The sequence below is a fragment of the Porites lutea genome, chromosome 8 (genome assembly GCF_958299795.1).
Source record: "Porites lutea chromosome 8, jaPorLute2.1, whole genome shotgun sequence".
Taxonomy (NCBI): domain Eukaryota; kingdom Metazoa; phylum Cnidaria; class Anthozoa; order Scleractinia; family Poritidae; genus Porites; species Porites lutea.
In genome coordinates, this window is record NC_133208.1 from 22816974 (window position 1) to 22836052 (window position 19079).

The window sequence follows — 19079 nt, forward strand, 5'->3', positions numbered from 1 at the left end:
TTTCAGCGCTTTCAAGCAACCGTATTTAAAATCGATTGGGTCCTAAAGACGACAATACACCGGAGCGCGGTGAAACGCAACTTGTCGCGAAAGGTCCTCAGTTAAGTTGTGGTGGCAATTTTTAATTACCTTCGTATATTACTACAGTTTACACAGGCTTTAGTGCTTTACTAGCCTGAGTATCAGGCCTTCCTAAGGGGATAGAGGAGAGGAGATTTTTGATGGGGGAGGGGGGAGGGGGAAGAAGAGAAAGGAAGGCCTGACACAAAACCATTCAGCAAATCGTATGACACATCCAGAATCTGGATGTGGCAGCGATTGGATAACACACAATACGCCCTGACGTCACCGACCGCAAGTAAACACGAGCAGAGTGTTTTGATTTCATGTGTTAATTTTATGGATAGAGACGCAGAGAGGAATTCAAAGAGACTCTAGAGGGCGCTCTCAAGTTCTTTCCGGGAATAAAAATAACACCCGAGCAAGAAATGCGTTTCCAAGTCTCGTGGTTAAAATGAAAGATGTTCTTGGAGTATGGAAAAGCCTCATATACCAGCTTCTGCCGAAACTATGTCCGAGTATTGGTTTCACAAGACCAGGACAAAGAAGACGATATCAGTGCTTCAGATATCTAAGTTTTGATTTACAACATCCTGCCGCTAAAAGGGTATTGTTACTGTAAATAAAATTAGAGCGAGGTAGGCATGTATTGAGAATAGCCGACAGCACCAAGGCTTTAGCTTGACTTTAGATTTTCCCTCGGACGATTTTCGGCCTGATCTACAGCAGCTTTTTAGCTGCCAGATTCTCAGGAACCTGCTTATTAATGAGCGCCGCTGTTGTACCTCTGTAAACAGAAGCAGTTTTACAGTTTTCCGGGCACACGTTTATTTACAAACAGAGCGTTGGCGATCTTACATTAGCACAATTCCTAAAACATGTTATAATTCCTCAAAAACGGCAGGTTTTCCATTACAAATATTCGAAAACTCCTAATTGGAGGTTTCAGAAAAAGCGAAATCGTAGCAACGCAAGCACCAGAGCTCGGCAAAACCGTATGGTGACATTTATTTTAGGCGAGCTTTTTGACATGTGAAGCTGATGAACCCAATGACCGGATGTGATTTTGATTGGATGGTTTCGAATCATGCTGTCTGGGGGTGGAAGGCTCCAGTAAAAGCATCTGTGTCAGGCGTTTCTCTCCTTCAGCTCTCTCCCTTTTTCGCTTCCATCTTTGCCCTTTTCCCCCAGAAACGCCTGATACTCAGGCTAGCGCTTTACATGCAGGTTGCGGCAATAAAGAGGACATATTTTAGGTTTTAGTTAAGTTTACGAAAAAGTATTTAGTTTTCCGAATTTCTGGTAGGAGTAAACAGTATTTGGCAAATCAAACACACCAAGCATTTTGAATTCGACTTTGTTCAACTGCTCAACCTGGCGATCGAAATCAATCAAACTCTGGCACTGGGTGTAATTTGAGCTTGTCAGAGTGTTCGGACCAGTCCGGATAGGCGAGGGCTCATCTGATTCATGCACTGCATTTTCGTCTTTGTTCATCCACAATTACAGTGACACAGAGCTTAAACAATGAGGAGCTATCAAGAACGCGTTTGAAACGTCTATGCGTTCCAAGCCCACTGAATTAAAAACTGGAAGTTCTGGTATATATTTAGCGGAATGGGGAAGATGGGACTGGAACCCAGGCCAACATTGGTAAAAGGCGACTAGTCTCACCACCGCGTCACTCTTGGTCCCCGATATACTTGTTCTAGTGGTCTCTCTACAAAACTGCTCACGCTCGCCGAGTGTACAAATATTCATGAGCATGAAGAATTCTAAAGGCTCAAGCCTTATAGTCAGTCAATGTTGACTGAACTCAATTGGGTATCAGTGTTAAAATATTGTTCATAAAAAGGATGGAATTCCTCAAAAGGTCTTTTTCCTCTAATAATAGTCCCTGTCCAGTAGAACATTCCTCATTTCCCATGCCAAAACGACCGGATATAGCATTATCTAAGGTTTTGTCGGAGAATTACCCCTCAAAGGACTTTGCTGGATCAAACTGGGTATATCAAATGAGTGTAAAGCGAGATGTCAATGAAGAGAATATGCAACTGAAGTTGCATGTATTTCAATCTGCAAAATAATGATGTGATCTTTTGTTGCGCGGCTCTTCCTCTTTGTTTTCCTGTATTTTGTTTGTCTGTTCACCTTCTTTTTTTGGAATGGGCAGTATTATAACTAAGACAGATGTCCACTCCATGACCCACACTAGCCCGCACTCATGTTATCACCTACCCACAACTCCTCGACCTCAAACCCTTTCACTCTTTCATCCGTATTTGATTATTACACTCTCATATATTTGCGATAGTTATCTGGGTGATTTTTGGTGCAACAAAATTTCTTGTTACTTTTTTTTAATTTGCGATTTTTGCGGACTTGAATACTTGATTTCTCCAAGAAATTTCTATTAAACATATTTCTGCTAAAATCGCGACAAAAATTTGTAGCAAAGTTTTGCTACAGTTTGCTATCGTTGTTGAATTTGTTATTTTTGCTATATTTGCGATTTTTTCTATATTATTTCTGACAGTTCATTTAATTCTTTTTTTTTTTTTTTTTTTGCCAAAATTGCCAAAACAATTTGCTACGAAATTTTTGCGATAGTATTCGATCTTGGACATAAGTGGAGAACCACAAGATAGCATTAGACAACTCTTTCAACCATTTTAATGAAAAAAGAAATTAAAACAATAGTCGGGAAAATGTGGCCTCAATAAAATGTTTTGTTGAAACGGGTACATATCGTACATCTTGCCTTATCCGGAAAGCAGGGATCCTCATCTTCGTTGATGAACTCTTCTGCTAACTGGCTTAACGAACTGATGCTGGCGTTAGTTTACAATACTATCAATCAACTTTGCAGCGCAATAATTCACTGAGTTGCTGCCAAAACTTGAATGTGATTTCGATTGGGTCAACGAGTGAGTTTGTGACTGCTTTTGTCGAAACTCTAATTTCTAGATTTCTATTTGCCCTTATTTTTCCTTAAATTTGAGTCTCAAGTATTTATATAGCCCTGTTAGCCACCTTGTATAGACTTGAGTAAGGTACTGTAATTTTTTTCTGTATCGAGTCGCCGTTTAAATAACCCAGACACATCAGTCATAACCTATATTTGTTAACCCTCGGACATGCACCCAAATTCATACCCCACCTTAATACAAGAGTGGGGGGTGGATGGGAACCCTCCCTAGAGTTTTCGATATGTTGCAGTATTTCGAAACGATTTTGCCTTAAGTGGAAAACCTTTGATCTTCTCTACAAGAGGAGGTATATTTTATAAGTGGTGACGCTACTGGGGGCCTGTGACGTCACCAGTAACGGTTGCCATCTTGGCCACCATCTTAGATTTTACCTGAAGTATTAAAAATCAGGTTAAAACCCCAAGAAATGGTATTTTTAAGTGCTCGACATATAAAATAACACATAAATAAGCACTTTGCATCATTTTACCTACGGTCTATTCTTTTATTGTTGAGAGAAGTTAAAAGAACATGCATTCTCAGTCAAAAATGGCTTGACCATCTGCTACTTATGACGTCATATCTCGTATCCATAATAACTGACCATCACTAAAGTTGTCTCAAAGTGCGTGCGAATGATAAACGAACAGCTATTGAAAACGTCAGGTGCTGTTCAGAAGTTTCATCGTCTAAGAAAAAACTCAAAAAAACCTCGAGGGGGGGCAAACCCCCCCACTGGTAAGTGAGGGTTAAAACAAAATGCATTTGTCTCTTTGCGACCACATGAAGAAATTTGTTTAATTTATGCCCATTAGGATAAGACCTGAAATAAATATGACGGCGTTCTGATAGCCAGCAAACGTAAGCAATAAAAATGAGATCATGCCTGCTATTCAGTTCTATTGGTCAAAGTAACAATTTTATCAATATGCAATAAACTGGCGCCACCGTTCTGGCAAACAATACCTTGAACTTCTAATTGCTCTAATTTGGGATCTTCCTAAAATACATTGAAACATATCCTACACGTTGAACGTTACCTTTGAGTTATCATTTCCGTACGTATTTGCGTCATTAAGCAACATCGTTCAAGTATAAAACATCCTCATTGATCTTCAGAAGTTTATCCACCAAGAGTTGGTTAACTAAAGCAGATAAAAATAGCTGAAAACTGAGGTACGTAAAGTATAAAACTTTTTACCATTATAAAAGATAGAGATGTTTCAGTTTACTTACACGAATATTTCGTAGCCTTTTGATTATCTTTATACTTTGATCATGAACGGCCTTATGGACACCCGCTGCACCGTATGTGAACATATTTATCTGTTACGGCAAACAGTTAAAATATTTTTTTTGATTCACTCTACCCCTTTTCCCAAGAAATGCTTAATACCCAATCTAGCCAGTTGTAGATATGCTGGAGGATGAGTTGGACTTTAAGTCTTTAATGTCGCCGATGGGTTTTGCGTTGAAGTGGGTGATGGAAATTGCCAGTTGAGTTCGTAAGGCCAAATAACGCTGTGTATTGTAGTTAGCATTTGGTTTGTACTTTTATGCCAAGGCAAGTCACTAGTCGCCGGTGAGCTGTGAGTAGTTAGGTTTAAGTTGTTAAGTAAGCAAAGTCGCAACACGAATCAGAGTTTGCAGGTTGAGAGGTCACGTTTAAAAGCCCGCAATTTAAGTATTTTTCCTTACCATGAGGTCACTGAATTAAAAAGAAGTACAAAGATGTGTGTTTTATGAAGTCAAATGAAACAGATATTCCTTATATATCATCAAACGATTGCTAGTACCTGGTATAAGAATACAATTATCCTTCGAGTGAGTAATGCTTTATCGGGCCTCTATAAAACTCCTTGCATTCGCGCAAACTGTTCTTCCCTATATTAAAAGAGAAAAACTTCGCTCACATTTTCATAGCACTTTAAAAGTTTGTTAGCGGCATGGCATTTTTGGAGACAAAAGAAATTTATTCTGTCATGCGGCTATTAAAAAGGAATGATGTGAACTTCATTCGATGTCGTAAGTGTTACTGAAAATAGAAGGTTATAGTTGAACAGGCCAAAACGTTTTTTACTCCGTTCTTTCATCTAGTGTAGAATCCTGAACACTGACTTGCTCTTCAAAATATCCTTTATCATGTATAGTTAATAAACTATATTTGTAGAAAAAAAAAATGTACCAGCCTGTCTCTTTGCGACCAGATGGTGGAATTTTTCAGTTTATGCCCATTAGGACTAGGCCGGAAAAATGAAGCATTGATAACAAAACGACCAATGGCGTTTTGAAATGGCCATCTAACGTCAGTAATAAAAAGGAGATCATGCCTGCTGTTGTTGGTCAAACATTTTTATTTGTCAACCCGATAAGCTGGCACCTCAGGTGACAAAAAAACTGCCTTTTTCGCGTTTGATATTTGATATATATATATATATTTTTTTTTTTTGGGGGGGGGGGGGGGGTGGGGGGGGGCGGATCCTCTTGAAAATATATCGAAACATATCCTGCGTTAAATCTTGTTTGAGTTTTAATTGCTGGGCATATTTGGCTACTTCACAGGCAAACAACTCAGGCAATTGAAGAAGCGAACAGCAGATCTCTCTTAGCCTCCAAAAGTTAGGAGACATTACAACTGATCGGAAGAGCTAAAAAATTTGAGGTAGGAAAATAGAACTTTTAAATAACAAGAATAATATGGAGGTGAGAGGTGATTTTTCCTACATTATTTCTTAGTTATTTCTTACTATGATCATGACCAGCGTGGGTGCAATATTCTTGTTTATTTTGGCATCACTTTCAGTGTGTGTAAAATATTCATGCGTTATATACGTGTAATATATATTGTAAAGAGGGCACGTCTGTTGTCCTCTTATGCACGACTCCCTCCTTCCATCCTTCCTTCCTTCCTTAGTTTCAGCGTTTAAAACACTATCCGGATCCAATCATTGTTTTATCATTTATTCAAAATAATTTCCAGTTTAAAAACATAGCTAAACCATACTTACTATTACTTTAATCGATGTTAAGTTCCCGTTTTTTAACTGCACATGACGAGCTAAAACGAGCTTAATTTACAAAACTAGCTGAATTATTGGTATAATTTGAGAAGTATACGAGCAATGCGAGTAGCATATCATGCTATTTTCGCGAGCACAATCTATCAAAGCCTATTTCCCATGAGGAGTACCTCCCCCCCCCCCCCCTCTTAGTCGTGGTTATTAAACTTTGCGTGCATAATTCTTACACCCACGAAATTCAGTGACATGCTACGAACTAATAATTATTTTGTTTTCAACAACTTGGACGATGGATGGCATGAAAACATTAATCATTATTTTCGTCATCATGTTCCCAGTCGGGATGATAACACAGGAGGATGTAGATCATGGAGGTAACAACTAACAACTACGACATCACCAACAAAAATTTAATTGCGCACCTGCGGTTTGTCGCCATTATATTTCAGCGTCCTGGAAATATTATTATTATTATTATTATTATTATTATTATTATCGCCATTATTGTTATCACTACCATTATCGTTATCGTTATTACTATTATTTTATCGTCATTTTCTATTATTGTTATTATTCAACACTATTGAATAACAATTTATCACAATTATAATTGTTATATTTATTATTGTTTTGCAAATTTGATAAAATGTCGTTAGCTTACAGATTGAAATTTTTTGGTCATATGTGTTGCTACTTTGCAGTTTGTCCTGTTCCGACGAATAAAGAAGAAGAGGAGTTTCTTAAAGAGCGCGAAAGAAACAGAGAACTAATGGAAGAAATCGCCAGAGAAATTGAAATGACGTGCCTAGGCAAGTTAAAAAATATAAATGAATAACAATAATAAAAACCTTGAATGAGCAAGTCCTTCCGAGCTAATTGAAAGCCCTTTTGAATAGTTTAACCCTTTGGGACAGTTGGGTTGTCCAATATCGAACAAAGCAGATTTTGCATTTCTAAGGCCACTTACCCTTTTAGTTTAACCCATTTAGTTGTTAAGCAGCGAATCCAGCAAGTTACACATACATAGACTATCCGAGTACAGTTAGCCATTTTGACTCCTGAAGGAAATAACCCACCCAGCACAGAAAAGGTTGCCCACACCACGGGGGTTTACATCCAATACTCTTGACAGTGTAAAGTGGTGTGGATTCATTTAGGTCACACAAGTACCACTGTCACTGTCGGACCTACGAGACCTACGGTTTTTCTTCCTTATCCGAGAAGACTACAAAGTCTAACTGTTTTCAGATGTCATTCAGCTGACTTTCTTCTTAGTTATTTAAAGACCCTGACTGTTGGTCAGGCGCTGGTTTGAACCCGCAAACTCCCGCTCAGCAGACCGGCACTCTCCCGACTGAGCTAACCAGATTGCGGAGGTTACGAAACTTGGAACACTGCTACCTTATTATAGAAATGCTGACTAATCTTGTGAGAGTTTTAGACAAACATTTTGGGCAAAAATCCACTGCAAATCACGCTATTCGCTACTACTCTTCTCAGTTTGAATTTCCACCAAAGCGGAAAGCTAAAAAGCCCAATTCCGTGAGGAGAGAGGCTATATTAGTTATTATGTATAGAATAAAAGAGAAAACAAGAAAGCTCCCGAAAACGGTTATGCGAGTGTTTTTTTTTTTTTTTTTTCCTAAAAACGCACAAAATTTTGCGACTTGGAATTTAATGGTACCACTTTAAATAAACTATTTCTAGTCCATGAGCCATTTTGTGAGAAGTGGGTAAAAATACAATGTTTGTAGCAACCCCTCATGGGAAATTGCTACGTTGACTTAGGGTGCGCTAAATTGTTTGGAGTAATGATACCAACGTTTTCTCAATGATTTTTTAATCAAAGGATCATGATATCAGTTGTTTGTGCTTACAGGAGCAAACGTTGAAGTCAAGGAAATTCTTATAACTAACTTTTACTTGCTGATTTGTAGACGAGTGTGAAGCAGGACTACATAACTGCCACGATGGTGCATACTGCACCAACACCAAGCGTTCTTTCACTTGTACTTGCAAACCAGGATATACTGGGGACGGCGTCAACTGTGCAGGTAACATAATATGGAGCTGAAACGAACTGAAACGAACTGATCTTCTCGAACTGGTCATGCATGTCCTGCCATAAACTACTTCACAGAAACCTTTTTCGTCACTTTCATTATCTGAATCAGTCGCTTACTTATCTTGTTGAAATTACTGTATGTGTCCTGTATCTTTTTGTTGGCCTAAGTTTCAATCTATTTTCAATCCTTGTAATCCATTGCAACAGACGACGAGAAACACTATCAATGCGAAGATAAAGTCTTGATTCAATTGATGCAAAAAAAAAAAAAACGTTTTAGCTTTTTAAAAAGATAGCAAATAGCAAGACATAGTCCCATGGCGCTGGTGGTAAAGATCCCGCTCTTAATCTTCAGTTGACTCGCTTCTTATAGGTCGTTGTCAAACAGGTCGAAAATTCTCTATCCAGTCCGCCCCCATCCCAACTGCATCTTCTTTTGTTACTGTTTGCACTGATGGGAGAGACATAGTTGAGCGTACTAACAAAGGCATGAAAGTATTTGACACAGGACAATTCGACTTTTCGAATTCGTAGTTCTTTTAAGCGATTCCTTCATTCTATTTCCAAAGTTTTGGGCGTATTTCAAAGCACTAAATGTTTGGTCTTGAATGAAGTGAGAAATTGCGTGCTGTAGGTTTTCCACCTGCGTTGTCAGAAGTGTTTTGTACCTCGATGTAGACCGTTGTCGACATCCTCGTTTGCGTCCCTCAATGTTACCTTTTTCGCAGAAGTACCTTTTTTGCCTATTTCAAAAGCGTCATAAAGATATTCAAAGGTTTTAAAAAATGAAACTGTTTCGGAAATACCGGTTTAAACACTAGCTTATTTGACTCAATATAGTTGGAACTGAAACACCAGCTACAAAAGTGATATCTCGTAAGTACAAATTCCATGTACTATACTTAAATAAAGATGCTGATTTCTTTGAGCCATCAGAAATTCTTTTTGGCCAAATCCAATGCTAAGAGTCATGACAGCTTTTTTCTTCGGTAGTAATGTTTAACTTGACGTCCTAGGCCTTTTGGGTCCGAGACAACTTCCTTATCCGAACACAGAAAGCTTGTTAATATTAGAATTACGAACTATACACTGAGTTGTCTTCAACCAGGTCTATGACGGACGCTTTCTGTTCGCCGGGTGCTGCTCTGGTGCCTTTTGCCAGGAGCCGATTACTTCATAGTTAAGTCATCTGCGGGACAGAAAAAAGTCAGAAAATAGCATTTCTGCTTACAAAACTTTGCCGCTTTCATTAACGATGGTATGCAGTTTAGTTAATAGAATGTCATTTAACTGTTAACTTTTCATTTCTTAGTTAACTACTAATTTTTTGGCCAATTATCAGTTAACTACTGTTTTTTTGGCCAAATATCAGTTACCTGCTAACCCCATTGGCACCTCCATAAAGGAGTCTGATGCCGAAGGCTCTTAGGGATGTGAAGTTTTTTTTTTTTGGCTTAGAGTTCATGTTATTACTTTAATATCATAGGTGACGAATTACTCCTTAATTTTGGCGCGAAATTTCAGCGTTAATTTGTAATTTCACATGTGAAATTACAAAAATTGCCATGGTATCCCTTCCGTACGTCTCAGCGTCAAGATTGCGACGAAGTTTTAAAATGCCGTGAATGAAGATGTCAGGGCACAAAAAGATGCTTTAGAAAACCTGAACACACAAGAGAATATCAAGAAGGATTCTAACAGGTATTTTGCCGAAAAAGTCCGAAAAATTCTGAACTTTATAAGCTAAATTTAAGGTCTAAATATTTGAGAGAGTGGAGTTCTCAATCGATACGATTCAGGATAAACATGTCAAAAAACCAAGATTGCTAACGTAATTTGTCACCCATGATATTAATAGGTAATCGAATTGTATACTCGTGAAATTAGGGAATAATTTCACTCGTCACCATTTGATCACACATACTAATTTGATTGCTTTTATCATAAGAATAGAAACGGAGGCTTCGCTTTTAGCAATGGCTAAATCTATATATTAGATTAATTACGAATTTTTAAGAGGTTGTTCCATGGAGGCACAAGTACAAAACAATGTAAAAAAACAAACAAACAAATAAACAAAGAAAAGAAAAGAAAAAAAAAACACATATGTACAGACTTCAATCACTGAAAAATTGCGGAAGTGGAGAAAAATAGTATTGGAAAGAAAGAACTTACTTTGAACTGGTGCCCCTGGCCTAACACCCAGGCCCTGTTCTATCTCGTGCCGTCAAAATAGTTATTTCTTATTCTTAGCGGGCTCATTCGTCATAAATAACATAACTTGCAACATGTAAAACTTTGGATAATCATTTGTCACTGATTTTATCTCGGATTTTGTTACAAGTGGCATGAATTGAATTATAGTTCACTGCAACTGCTTTATTTCCAAAACTGCAGATTAAGATATTCGTGGAATATTTCTACTACTCAAAAGCATTGCATTACTTTCCCTCATTCAATAGACATGAGAATAGAAGAGGACTCAGTTTGATGATTCAGTATTAAATATTGATTTACAGACATAAACGGGTGTAACACAGGAAAACACAACTGTGACGTCACTAGTTCCGTGTGCTACAACACTATGGGATCCTTCGGGTGTGGTTGCAAGGAAGGTTATTTTGAAGGTGAAGAAAATAAATGTACAGGTAACATGAAATACTCAGATATTTCAGCTATTTCGCAGCCACGTTTCTTTCACATCAATTTCCTTTGTTCAAAAGAGGTTTTTCACTAGATTTGCCTTAATTTAAGTCGCGTTAATTTCCGTAATACCTTTTACTGATCCCAGAGCATTAAGTTCATATATTAATAAGTCAGATATATTATTGTAATTCTAATAGGCCATTTTCGAGTTGACTCGAGCTTCTGTCTTAACACTAGGCGAAGTGCGAAGCCTTTAGTTGATATGAAAATTAACTTTAAAGCTTAAGGAAAAAATGTTTGAAGCTTGACCTCGTTTTGGAAATGAAAATTGATCCCATGAAACGGATATTATGGTAGGCCACAGTAATTGCTGTGAAAGAAAAAGGAAATCAGTTTTGATCATTCAGTGCCTGACATCTTTTTTTGCAGATATAAATGTGTGTAAAGCAGGAAAGCACAAATGTGCTGCAGACACTAATTGCCAAAACACTAAAGGGTCCTTTGAGTGCATCTGCAAGCCAGGGTATTCTGGGGATGGAGTTAGCTGCACAGGTGAAAATAATACCTCGGTCTTCTTTACATAGGATCTTTTTCTAATCAACTCCAGTTATGTCGCATAAAAGCCAAGTTCAGCCACAAAGTAGTATGAAGCTTAGTCCCTAGAGCTGCAGTTGGTTCTTTTGCGCATAATAATAAGTGTCGAAATGCCCTTGCATACTGCTACAGTTTGTGATTTGCAGTATCTGTCTGCGATTTTAGCCATTTTCGAGTTGACTCGAGCTTCTGTCTTAAAAGTAGGCAAAGTGCGAAGCCTTTAGTTGATATGAAAATTAATTTTAAAGCTTAAGGAGAAAGGTTTGAGGCTTGAACTCGTTTTGAAAATGAAAATTGATCCCATGAAATGGATGTTATCGTAGGCCACAGTAATTGCTGTGAAAGAAAAATGAAATCAGTTTTGATCATTCAGTGTCTGACTTCTTTTTTGCAGACTTAAGAGGCTGTCTCAGTAAAAACCGCCCACTCAATTTCGCGTGAAAAATAATTTTGCCTGAAACTCTGGCGAGTGAAAGGCTTTATCGAGACAATAACTAAAATGGGTTTGCTTTGATTCACAATAATTTTCTGGCCGCGCTGGGGGGCGCCGAGTATTTTGTTCCGCCACGGCCATTTTGCACGTCTTGAAAACTGAAAATTTGGCATTTTTTGCGGCGCTGTAAAATGTTTGATTTGCACCATCTACTAATGAATTTTATACCTATTTATAGGTAAACATCTCTAGTTTTTCCTGAAAGTAATAGTTATCCGCTAAATTTAGCTGGAAAGACGAAATCAAGCAAAATATCACCCCAACTAATTGCCTTGGAGCGAAAGGCCAAAAATGACCCTCTTTTAAAAGCTTATTTCTGACTTTTGGGACATAGTTGAAAGCTCTAGACTAAATAGGCGCAAAGATGGACCACCTATTATTAATAATGTACAAAACCCCATGTACGTTTTCAGTATTTTAAAAGTTATGACCGTTTGTATCAACGCGTATGCGAGCTAATACGATAGTTTCAGATTTAGCATAACGGATCTATCTCAAGCAGATTTTGTCAAAAGTACGGCTTACCTGATTCATTACTGGCACTGACTCACAAATTGAGACATATTCCAATCCCTGAGATGCCGAACTCCACAAAATTCCAGTAAGATGTGCTTTAGAAACTGCTAGTATGCGGCCATTTTTGAATTCCAAGCTAACAATCCGAAGATCAAAACAGGTCAAACTGTGTCACGTTCCGAGCTAAATAGCTCGGTAAAACAACCGTTCAGAGGTGACGGTTTGCTCGAAAATCTGGAAATTGACTGGGAAGGTCTCATTTTGGATCTGAAAATTGAGATTTCAGAGCTACAACCTCGAATAAACCTTCTATTCAACCAGCTCTGCAAGGTCAAATGCAGGTTGACACGTAAACCGGAAATGTTGAAACGCGGAAATACGGAAAACCGGAAATACGGAAATCCCGATCATCCGGAAATCGGCAAATCTGAAATCAATCAGGAGCCGAAGGCAATTCCAAAAATTAGAGACAGCTGCACTCGTTTAGGCTTTCTTTTCGACGTTGAGACACGTAAAAGATAAAACCTTCCAAACGGGCGTAGCTGATTGATTTTCACTGAACTGAAACGCAGTTCCATGATCGATCGCGTTTGGCAAATAGGCTACAAAGATTCTATGTGCGCTAACATATCACACTTCTGACTCCACTTTTTCGGGGAAAATGATGGTGATTTGGGAAATAAATAAATAAGAGTAGAAAAGGTATGCACATAAAGCAGTTAGTCCGCTAATGGGATCAGAGGCACTCGTTGTTGGAGTCTCTAGTATTAATTTTTCTTCTGATTATTCACTTCATATTTTAATTTCTAACAACCCCCAAATCCAATATTTTTCAACTTTTCCAACATTTTTAACATCCTCCCTAATTTTTATACCTTAAAAAGATTCGAAGAATCATCCAGAAATTCTCAAAAAATTATTGAACCAAGGACTCCATCTTAATTGAGTCATTTTTTGATTCACGGATAACTTGGACAGCGGATAACGCGAGGAGAGCAGAAGAAAGTCATTTGGATTATAGGGTATGGTTGCAAGAACCTCCCATGATTTAATCTAGAGTAACTTTAAGAAAGGAATTAATTCTGTATGCGTGTTTAGACCTTAAGACCAATATTTACACCGAATGGTGACGCTAGTGGCAAGTCCTAAGGGCGACCCTTTTTGTAGACCAAAATTCCGATGCAACTTTGATTTAGGATTAGCTACAAAACACCATTAAATGGTCGAAAAAATAATCCTACATTTGTCGATAAATTTGGGTTTTCTGACCCAAAACGAAATCTTCTTAGCTGATGTTTTGATTCTCGGACAAGTCTCACCTCCGAATATTTCTCTTATTTTCTTTCTTACCGAGCTATTTATCTCTAAACGTGACCTACCATAAAATTCCGAAAATAAGCCCCGGGTCTTATATTTTTCAAAGGCCCTTTTTGAGGGGCTTATTTTTGGACGGGCTTATATTCGGAGAGGCTTATGTACGGAGTGAAATTTGCTTCTCAAAATCGATTGGGCTAGCATATAGTTGGAAGGAAATTAACCGTTTTTGCTTTGCTTTACCTTGTATTTGAGGGCAATTTTCCAAGTACAAGCCCTCGGGGTGCTTATTTCCTGAGGGGCGATTTCACGGAGGGTTTTTTTGTGGTACGAGTTTAGGGAGGCTTATACATGGAGGGGGTTATTTTCGGAATTTTACAGTAGTTTCAGCATGGAATCCAAATATGGCCGCATACCAGTAGTTTCAAAAGCGCATTTACTAGAATTTTGAATGAAGTATTGGTCAATTTTTTAGTCAGTGCCAGTAATGAATCTAGGTAAAGTTTGGGAAGAGACGGAGGAGGAAAATCTCGTTCCTGTTGTAAAAATAGTCAAAGGGACGGGAGAAGATTCAGGAAGAGGATCAGTACACTGTGAAGAAGGCTTTCTCCCATTCACTCAAGCCTTCCCTAACCCCCTCTAAGTAATGATCGGTTTCTTAAAAACTTACTCACCGGCCGGGACTATTTATCCGCTCTTAACAAGCGATTTTCAAGGGCCTCTATACTAATAAGCCCAGACAACCGAGCTGGCTCGGTTTCCTAGATCTCGACACATTCATTTTCGATATATAGCCAACTTCTGTAAAGTATTAGTCACAAGTCTGATATGTTAGCGCACATAGAATGTTTGTAACCGGTTAATGATATTTACTGTTTCTTATGGAGCCTAACGCAATCGATCATGGGACTGCGTTTCAGTTCAGTGAAAATCAATCAGCTACGCCCGTTTGGAAGGTTTTATCTTTTACATGTCGCAACGTCGAAAAGAAAGCCTAAACGAATGCAGCTGTCTCTAATTTTTGGAATTGCCTTCGGCTCCTGATTGATTTCAGATTTGCCAATTTCCGGATGATCGGGATTTCCGTATTTCCGGTTTTCCGTATTTCCGCGTTTCAACATTTCCGGTTTACGTGTCAACCTGCATTTGACCTTGCAGAGCTGGTTGAATAGAAGGTTTATTCGAGGTTGTAGCTCTGAAATCTCAATTTTCTGATCCAAAATGAGACCTTCCCAGTCAATTTCCTGATTCTCGAGCAAACTGTCACCTCTGAACGGTTGTTTTACCGAGCTATTTAGCTCGAAACGTGACACAGTTTCACCCGTTTTGATCTTCGGATTGTTAGCTTGGAATTCAAAAATGGCCGCATACTAGCAGTTTCTAAAGCACATCTTACTGGAATTTTGTGGAGTTCGGCATCTCAGGGATTGGAATATGTCTCAATTTGTGAGTCAGTGCCAGTAATGAATCAGGTAAGCCGTACTTTTGACAAAATCTGCTTGAGATAGATCCGTTATGCTAAATCTGAAACCATCGTATTAGCTCGCATACGCGTTGATACAAACGGTCATAACTTTTAAAATACTGAAAACGTACATGGGGTTTTGTATATTATTAATAACAGGTGGTCCATCTTTGCGCCTATTTAGTCTAGAGCTTTCAACTATGTCCCAAAAGTCAGAAATAAGCTTTTAAAAGAGGGTCATTTTTGGCCTTTCGCTCCAAGGCAATTAGTTGGGGTGATATTTTGCTTGATTTCGTCTTTCCAGCTAAATTTAGCGGATAACTATTACTTTCAGGAAAAACTAGAGATGTTTACCTATAAATAGGTATAAAATTCATTGGTAGATGGTACAAATCAAACATTTTATAGCGCCGCAAAAAATGCCAAATTTTCAGTTTTCAAGACGTGCAAAATGGCCGTGGCGGAAAAAAATACTCGGCGCCCCCCAGCGCGGCCAGAAAATTATTGTGAATCAAAGCAAACCCAGTTTAGTTATAGTCTCGATAAAGCCTTTCACTCGCCAGAGTTTCAGGCAAAATTATTTTTCACGCGAAATTGAGTGGGCGGTTTTTACTGAGACAGCCTCTTAAATGAGTGTAAAGCAGGAAAGCACAACTGTGCTGCAAACGCTAATTGCCAAAACACTTTTGAGGATATAATTAGATGTTTTATTCTTGATTTTATTTATTTTATTAGCTTCGCCTATTACATCATAATAATAAAGAAAAAACAAAGAATAATAAATGCTTAATTAGGCAGGGGTGCCACGACAGCGGTAGGCCAATTACAGTGGTCCCAGAGCTAAAAAAATATGTAAAAAGCAGTAATGTTATGTTCTAAGGCATCCACGTAGTACTTGTACATGATCGATTTGAATTGACTGATCTGAAAGTTGAAAGTCATCTGCTAGCGTGTTCCAGATTCTGGTGGTTCTATTAAAACAAGATCTCTGAAAAGTGACAGAATTGCATTTCCCTGAAATAAAGTCAGTGACATTACGGTTGCTGTTAGATCAGGTAGTACAAGTAACAAAGACCTGCGGGAGAACAGGGAAAAGAAAATCATGTCTAAACACCCGTGCCAATCATGAGATCGGTAATAAGTTAAGTTTCATTAGCTTGTCCCTATGTGTTTCGTCGCAAATGAATGGTAGATCCAGGATATACTTTGTAGCGCGCCTCTGGACACGCTCGAGCTTTCGAATCAGATCTATTGACTACGGAGTCCAGACTTGCGTGCCGACAGCCAAGATGGGATCTGCGCTTTGCATTTGCTGGGACTAGTTAAAGTTCAGGCTAGCAGAATCTGACCACGAGACCAGGTCAGATAGGTCCTCTTGAAGTCGTTTTATCTTGTACATATTCCTCAAAAAGTAGATAACATCCATCGAGCAATACACCTTTTGCTTTTCATTAAGAGAAAATACGCGTTCCTTTGCGTGAAACGGCGACCAATAGCGCGTCCACGTACGTCTATCACTTACATTCTTGAGTTTACAACAATAATTTCGATTGCTGTTAATTTAATCCTGTTGGCAAGCTATTTGCTTAGAAAACGATTACAATTAAGCAAAGTAGTATTTTTTTTAATAGATGTTGACGAGTGCGCCCTCGGTACTCACAACTGTCACAGTTCATCTGTTTCCTGTACAGACACGGTTGGTTCCTTCAGTTGTTCATGCAATAATCCTTACACCGGAGATGGCAGAACTTGCAATATTGCATACGGTAAGTTACTAAATAATTAGGAAGTTAAGTTGTTTACTTCATTTGCTAGATCGCTTTCATATTCTTGTTAGATAATGTGCGTTACTCTATACTCAATTGAATTTTTTTCACAATCTGATTGTGAAAAAAAATTCTGTGCCTTCACTACAATGATTACAATATTCGTTGTATAAACGCGGAATATTCCAATTTAGTGAAGAGATAACTCACTTAGAAGTTAAACGATTCACCCTTCTCCCCTTCCTTTATAAAACTGCGCCCTAAACGCAGTGTGTTATAACCTAAGCTAGTGAACTCCACCTTTATTTTTGACCAAGATGAATTAACCTAAAAGTACGGCAGTCTACTTTTGAAAACTTTATTTCTTGATGTTATTGCCTGGGAATTTTTCTCTGGGATTGCAACGACTGACTTTTCAGAACTATTTAGCTATGAATAAGCTGCTTCAGGTGTTCAAAAAAAACGTTGTATTTTCTTCGCAATTTATTCAAATGAAAGTAATAGAATCCTTTTCTTTGTTTTGCTTTTAGTTTTTTTGTTTTTGTTTTTTGTTTTTGGTTTGGCGCAATATCACTTTTAATTAGGGTTTAAATATCTTTTTGGAAAGTGACAGTAAATGACGCTGCTTACTTCAATTTAAATACGGGACCAACCACAATGATAATAATAATGCATTTATATAGCGCCATTAGCACTATTTGCTCATGGCGCTTATTTTTTATAATAAGAAGTATAACAAAAGTATAAAAGTATAAACAATTAAAAAGTTTCAAGGTTAATATGTAGAGCAAAAAATAGTACTAACAATTACAAGTTAAAAGCCATTTTACAAAGGTTTTTAATTTTTAACGTGTTTCGATACAGTTTTTCAGAGACCATACAATCGCCTTAAAAGTGATTTTGTCCTTGTACGATCGCTACAAACTTTTCACCAGTGATTAACTATGAATTGAAGTTTTGAGAATGTAGATTTTAGTAAAATGGATATCACTATGATAACAATAAACAAAAAACTTTGAAATCGATAAAATCCGAATTTTGCGCGATCTAGACCTGCCACTGAAAATCCGACACCAGAAACTTATTCAGTGTGGTGTTTAGCAAATAACCTTTGTGGGAAGTAAAAAATTCTTCTGTTTGAATTCAAATAAAATACAAATATATATCAAACCTTACATTTTCAATAGCCGTGATAAATTGTTTTATAAAAGAGTTCGAAATAACTCAAATTAACCTTAAGTAGCGTCAGAAGGCTGGTTAACATCATATTTCGATGCTAAGAAATATTGGTGTATTTTCTCTCTTCCGATCCTGAAAACTAACCTGTTCCTTGACCTCCTGTCTAAATGCAACTTTACCCTAGATTTGGCTTTTTGCGCTTTTCTGAGTATCTCTAAGCGGCTCGACAAGAAAGCAGTTGCTTCATAAACAGCATTCAACGTCGCAGGAAACCTTGTTATGATCGTGAAATTCACGTTCCAAAGCGTATTTGGTAACTCTCGCGAAAGGCCAAGACACGCCAGCGCGCGATGTCGCGAGGAGTCACTCGAGCTGTATTCTATCCTTTGATCTGATTTGCCAACGACGAAAAGCTTTTAAGTCGCGGATATCGTTTTGCACTCATTCCACGTTAAGTGGGTAAAATGTGCCGAGAATTTTCGAAAAATCGAAGCTCAACAAATCAGACAAGTAGTTAGTTTAACCGAAAGATGTATTATTGAAGGGTGAGAAACCAAAATTTGGTCAACATATCTTTTATCTATAAAAAGTTATAGCCTGTTATTTAATAGCATGTAGTGTGATATTTTGCATGGCTTGAAACAGCACAGTGTTGCATTATATCTATACTTTTTTCAATTTAGCGTACTCTAAAATGCTTAAAATGAAATCCGTGGCAGGCTAAGGTCTGAGTTTTACATTTTAGTCAAGTCAGTGGCTCAAGGAATGAAAAAGTCAAGTTGTTCTGCCATGGTGTACTTTGGTCTGACGTAACAAAATATTGAGAATTTAAAATTGCTGGGGTTTTTTTTAATGTTTTTTCTTTAAAAAAGCCGTCAGACTAAACATTATTTTGCTAAATGTGTAGGAAAGAAAGTGTTGTTTACCTTTATTATAGTTTGGGAACATGTGATCTAGTAGAAAACGAGTGATTAACAAATAAGTTTCGGTAA

At 37.9% G+C, this 19079-nt stretch overlaps 1 protein-coding gene across 1 annotated transcript in view; it reads left to right on the top strand.

The window, feature by feature from the left end:
- The first annotated feature begins 6338 nt into the window (after positions 1 to 6338).
- LOC140945355 (uromodulin-like) overlaps positions 6339 to 19079 on the top strand; it is a 64675-nt gene continuing 51934 nt past the window's right edge. Inside the window, exons 1-6 of the mRNA XM_073394391.1 lie at positions 6339 to 6423; positions 6751 to 6858; positions 7987 to 8103; positions 10634 to 10762; positions 11190 to 11312; positions 16774 to 16908. Of these exons, the coding sequence (XP_073250492.1) occupies positions 6339 to 6423; positions 6751 to 6858; positions 7987 to 8103; positions 10634 to 10762; positions 11190 to 11312; positions 16774 to 16908 (697 nt within the window). The remainder of the gene's footprint in view (positions 6424 to 6750; positions 6859 to 7986; positions 8104 to 10633; positions 10763 to 11189; positions 11313 to 16773; positions 16909 to 19079) is intronic.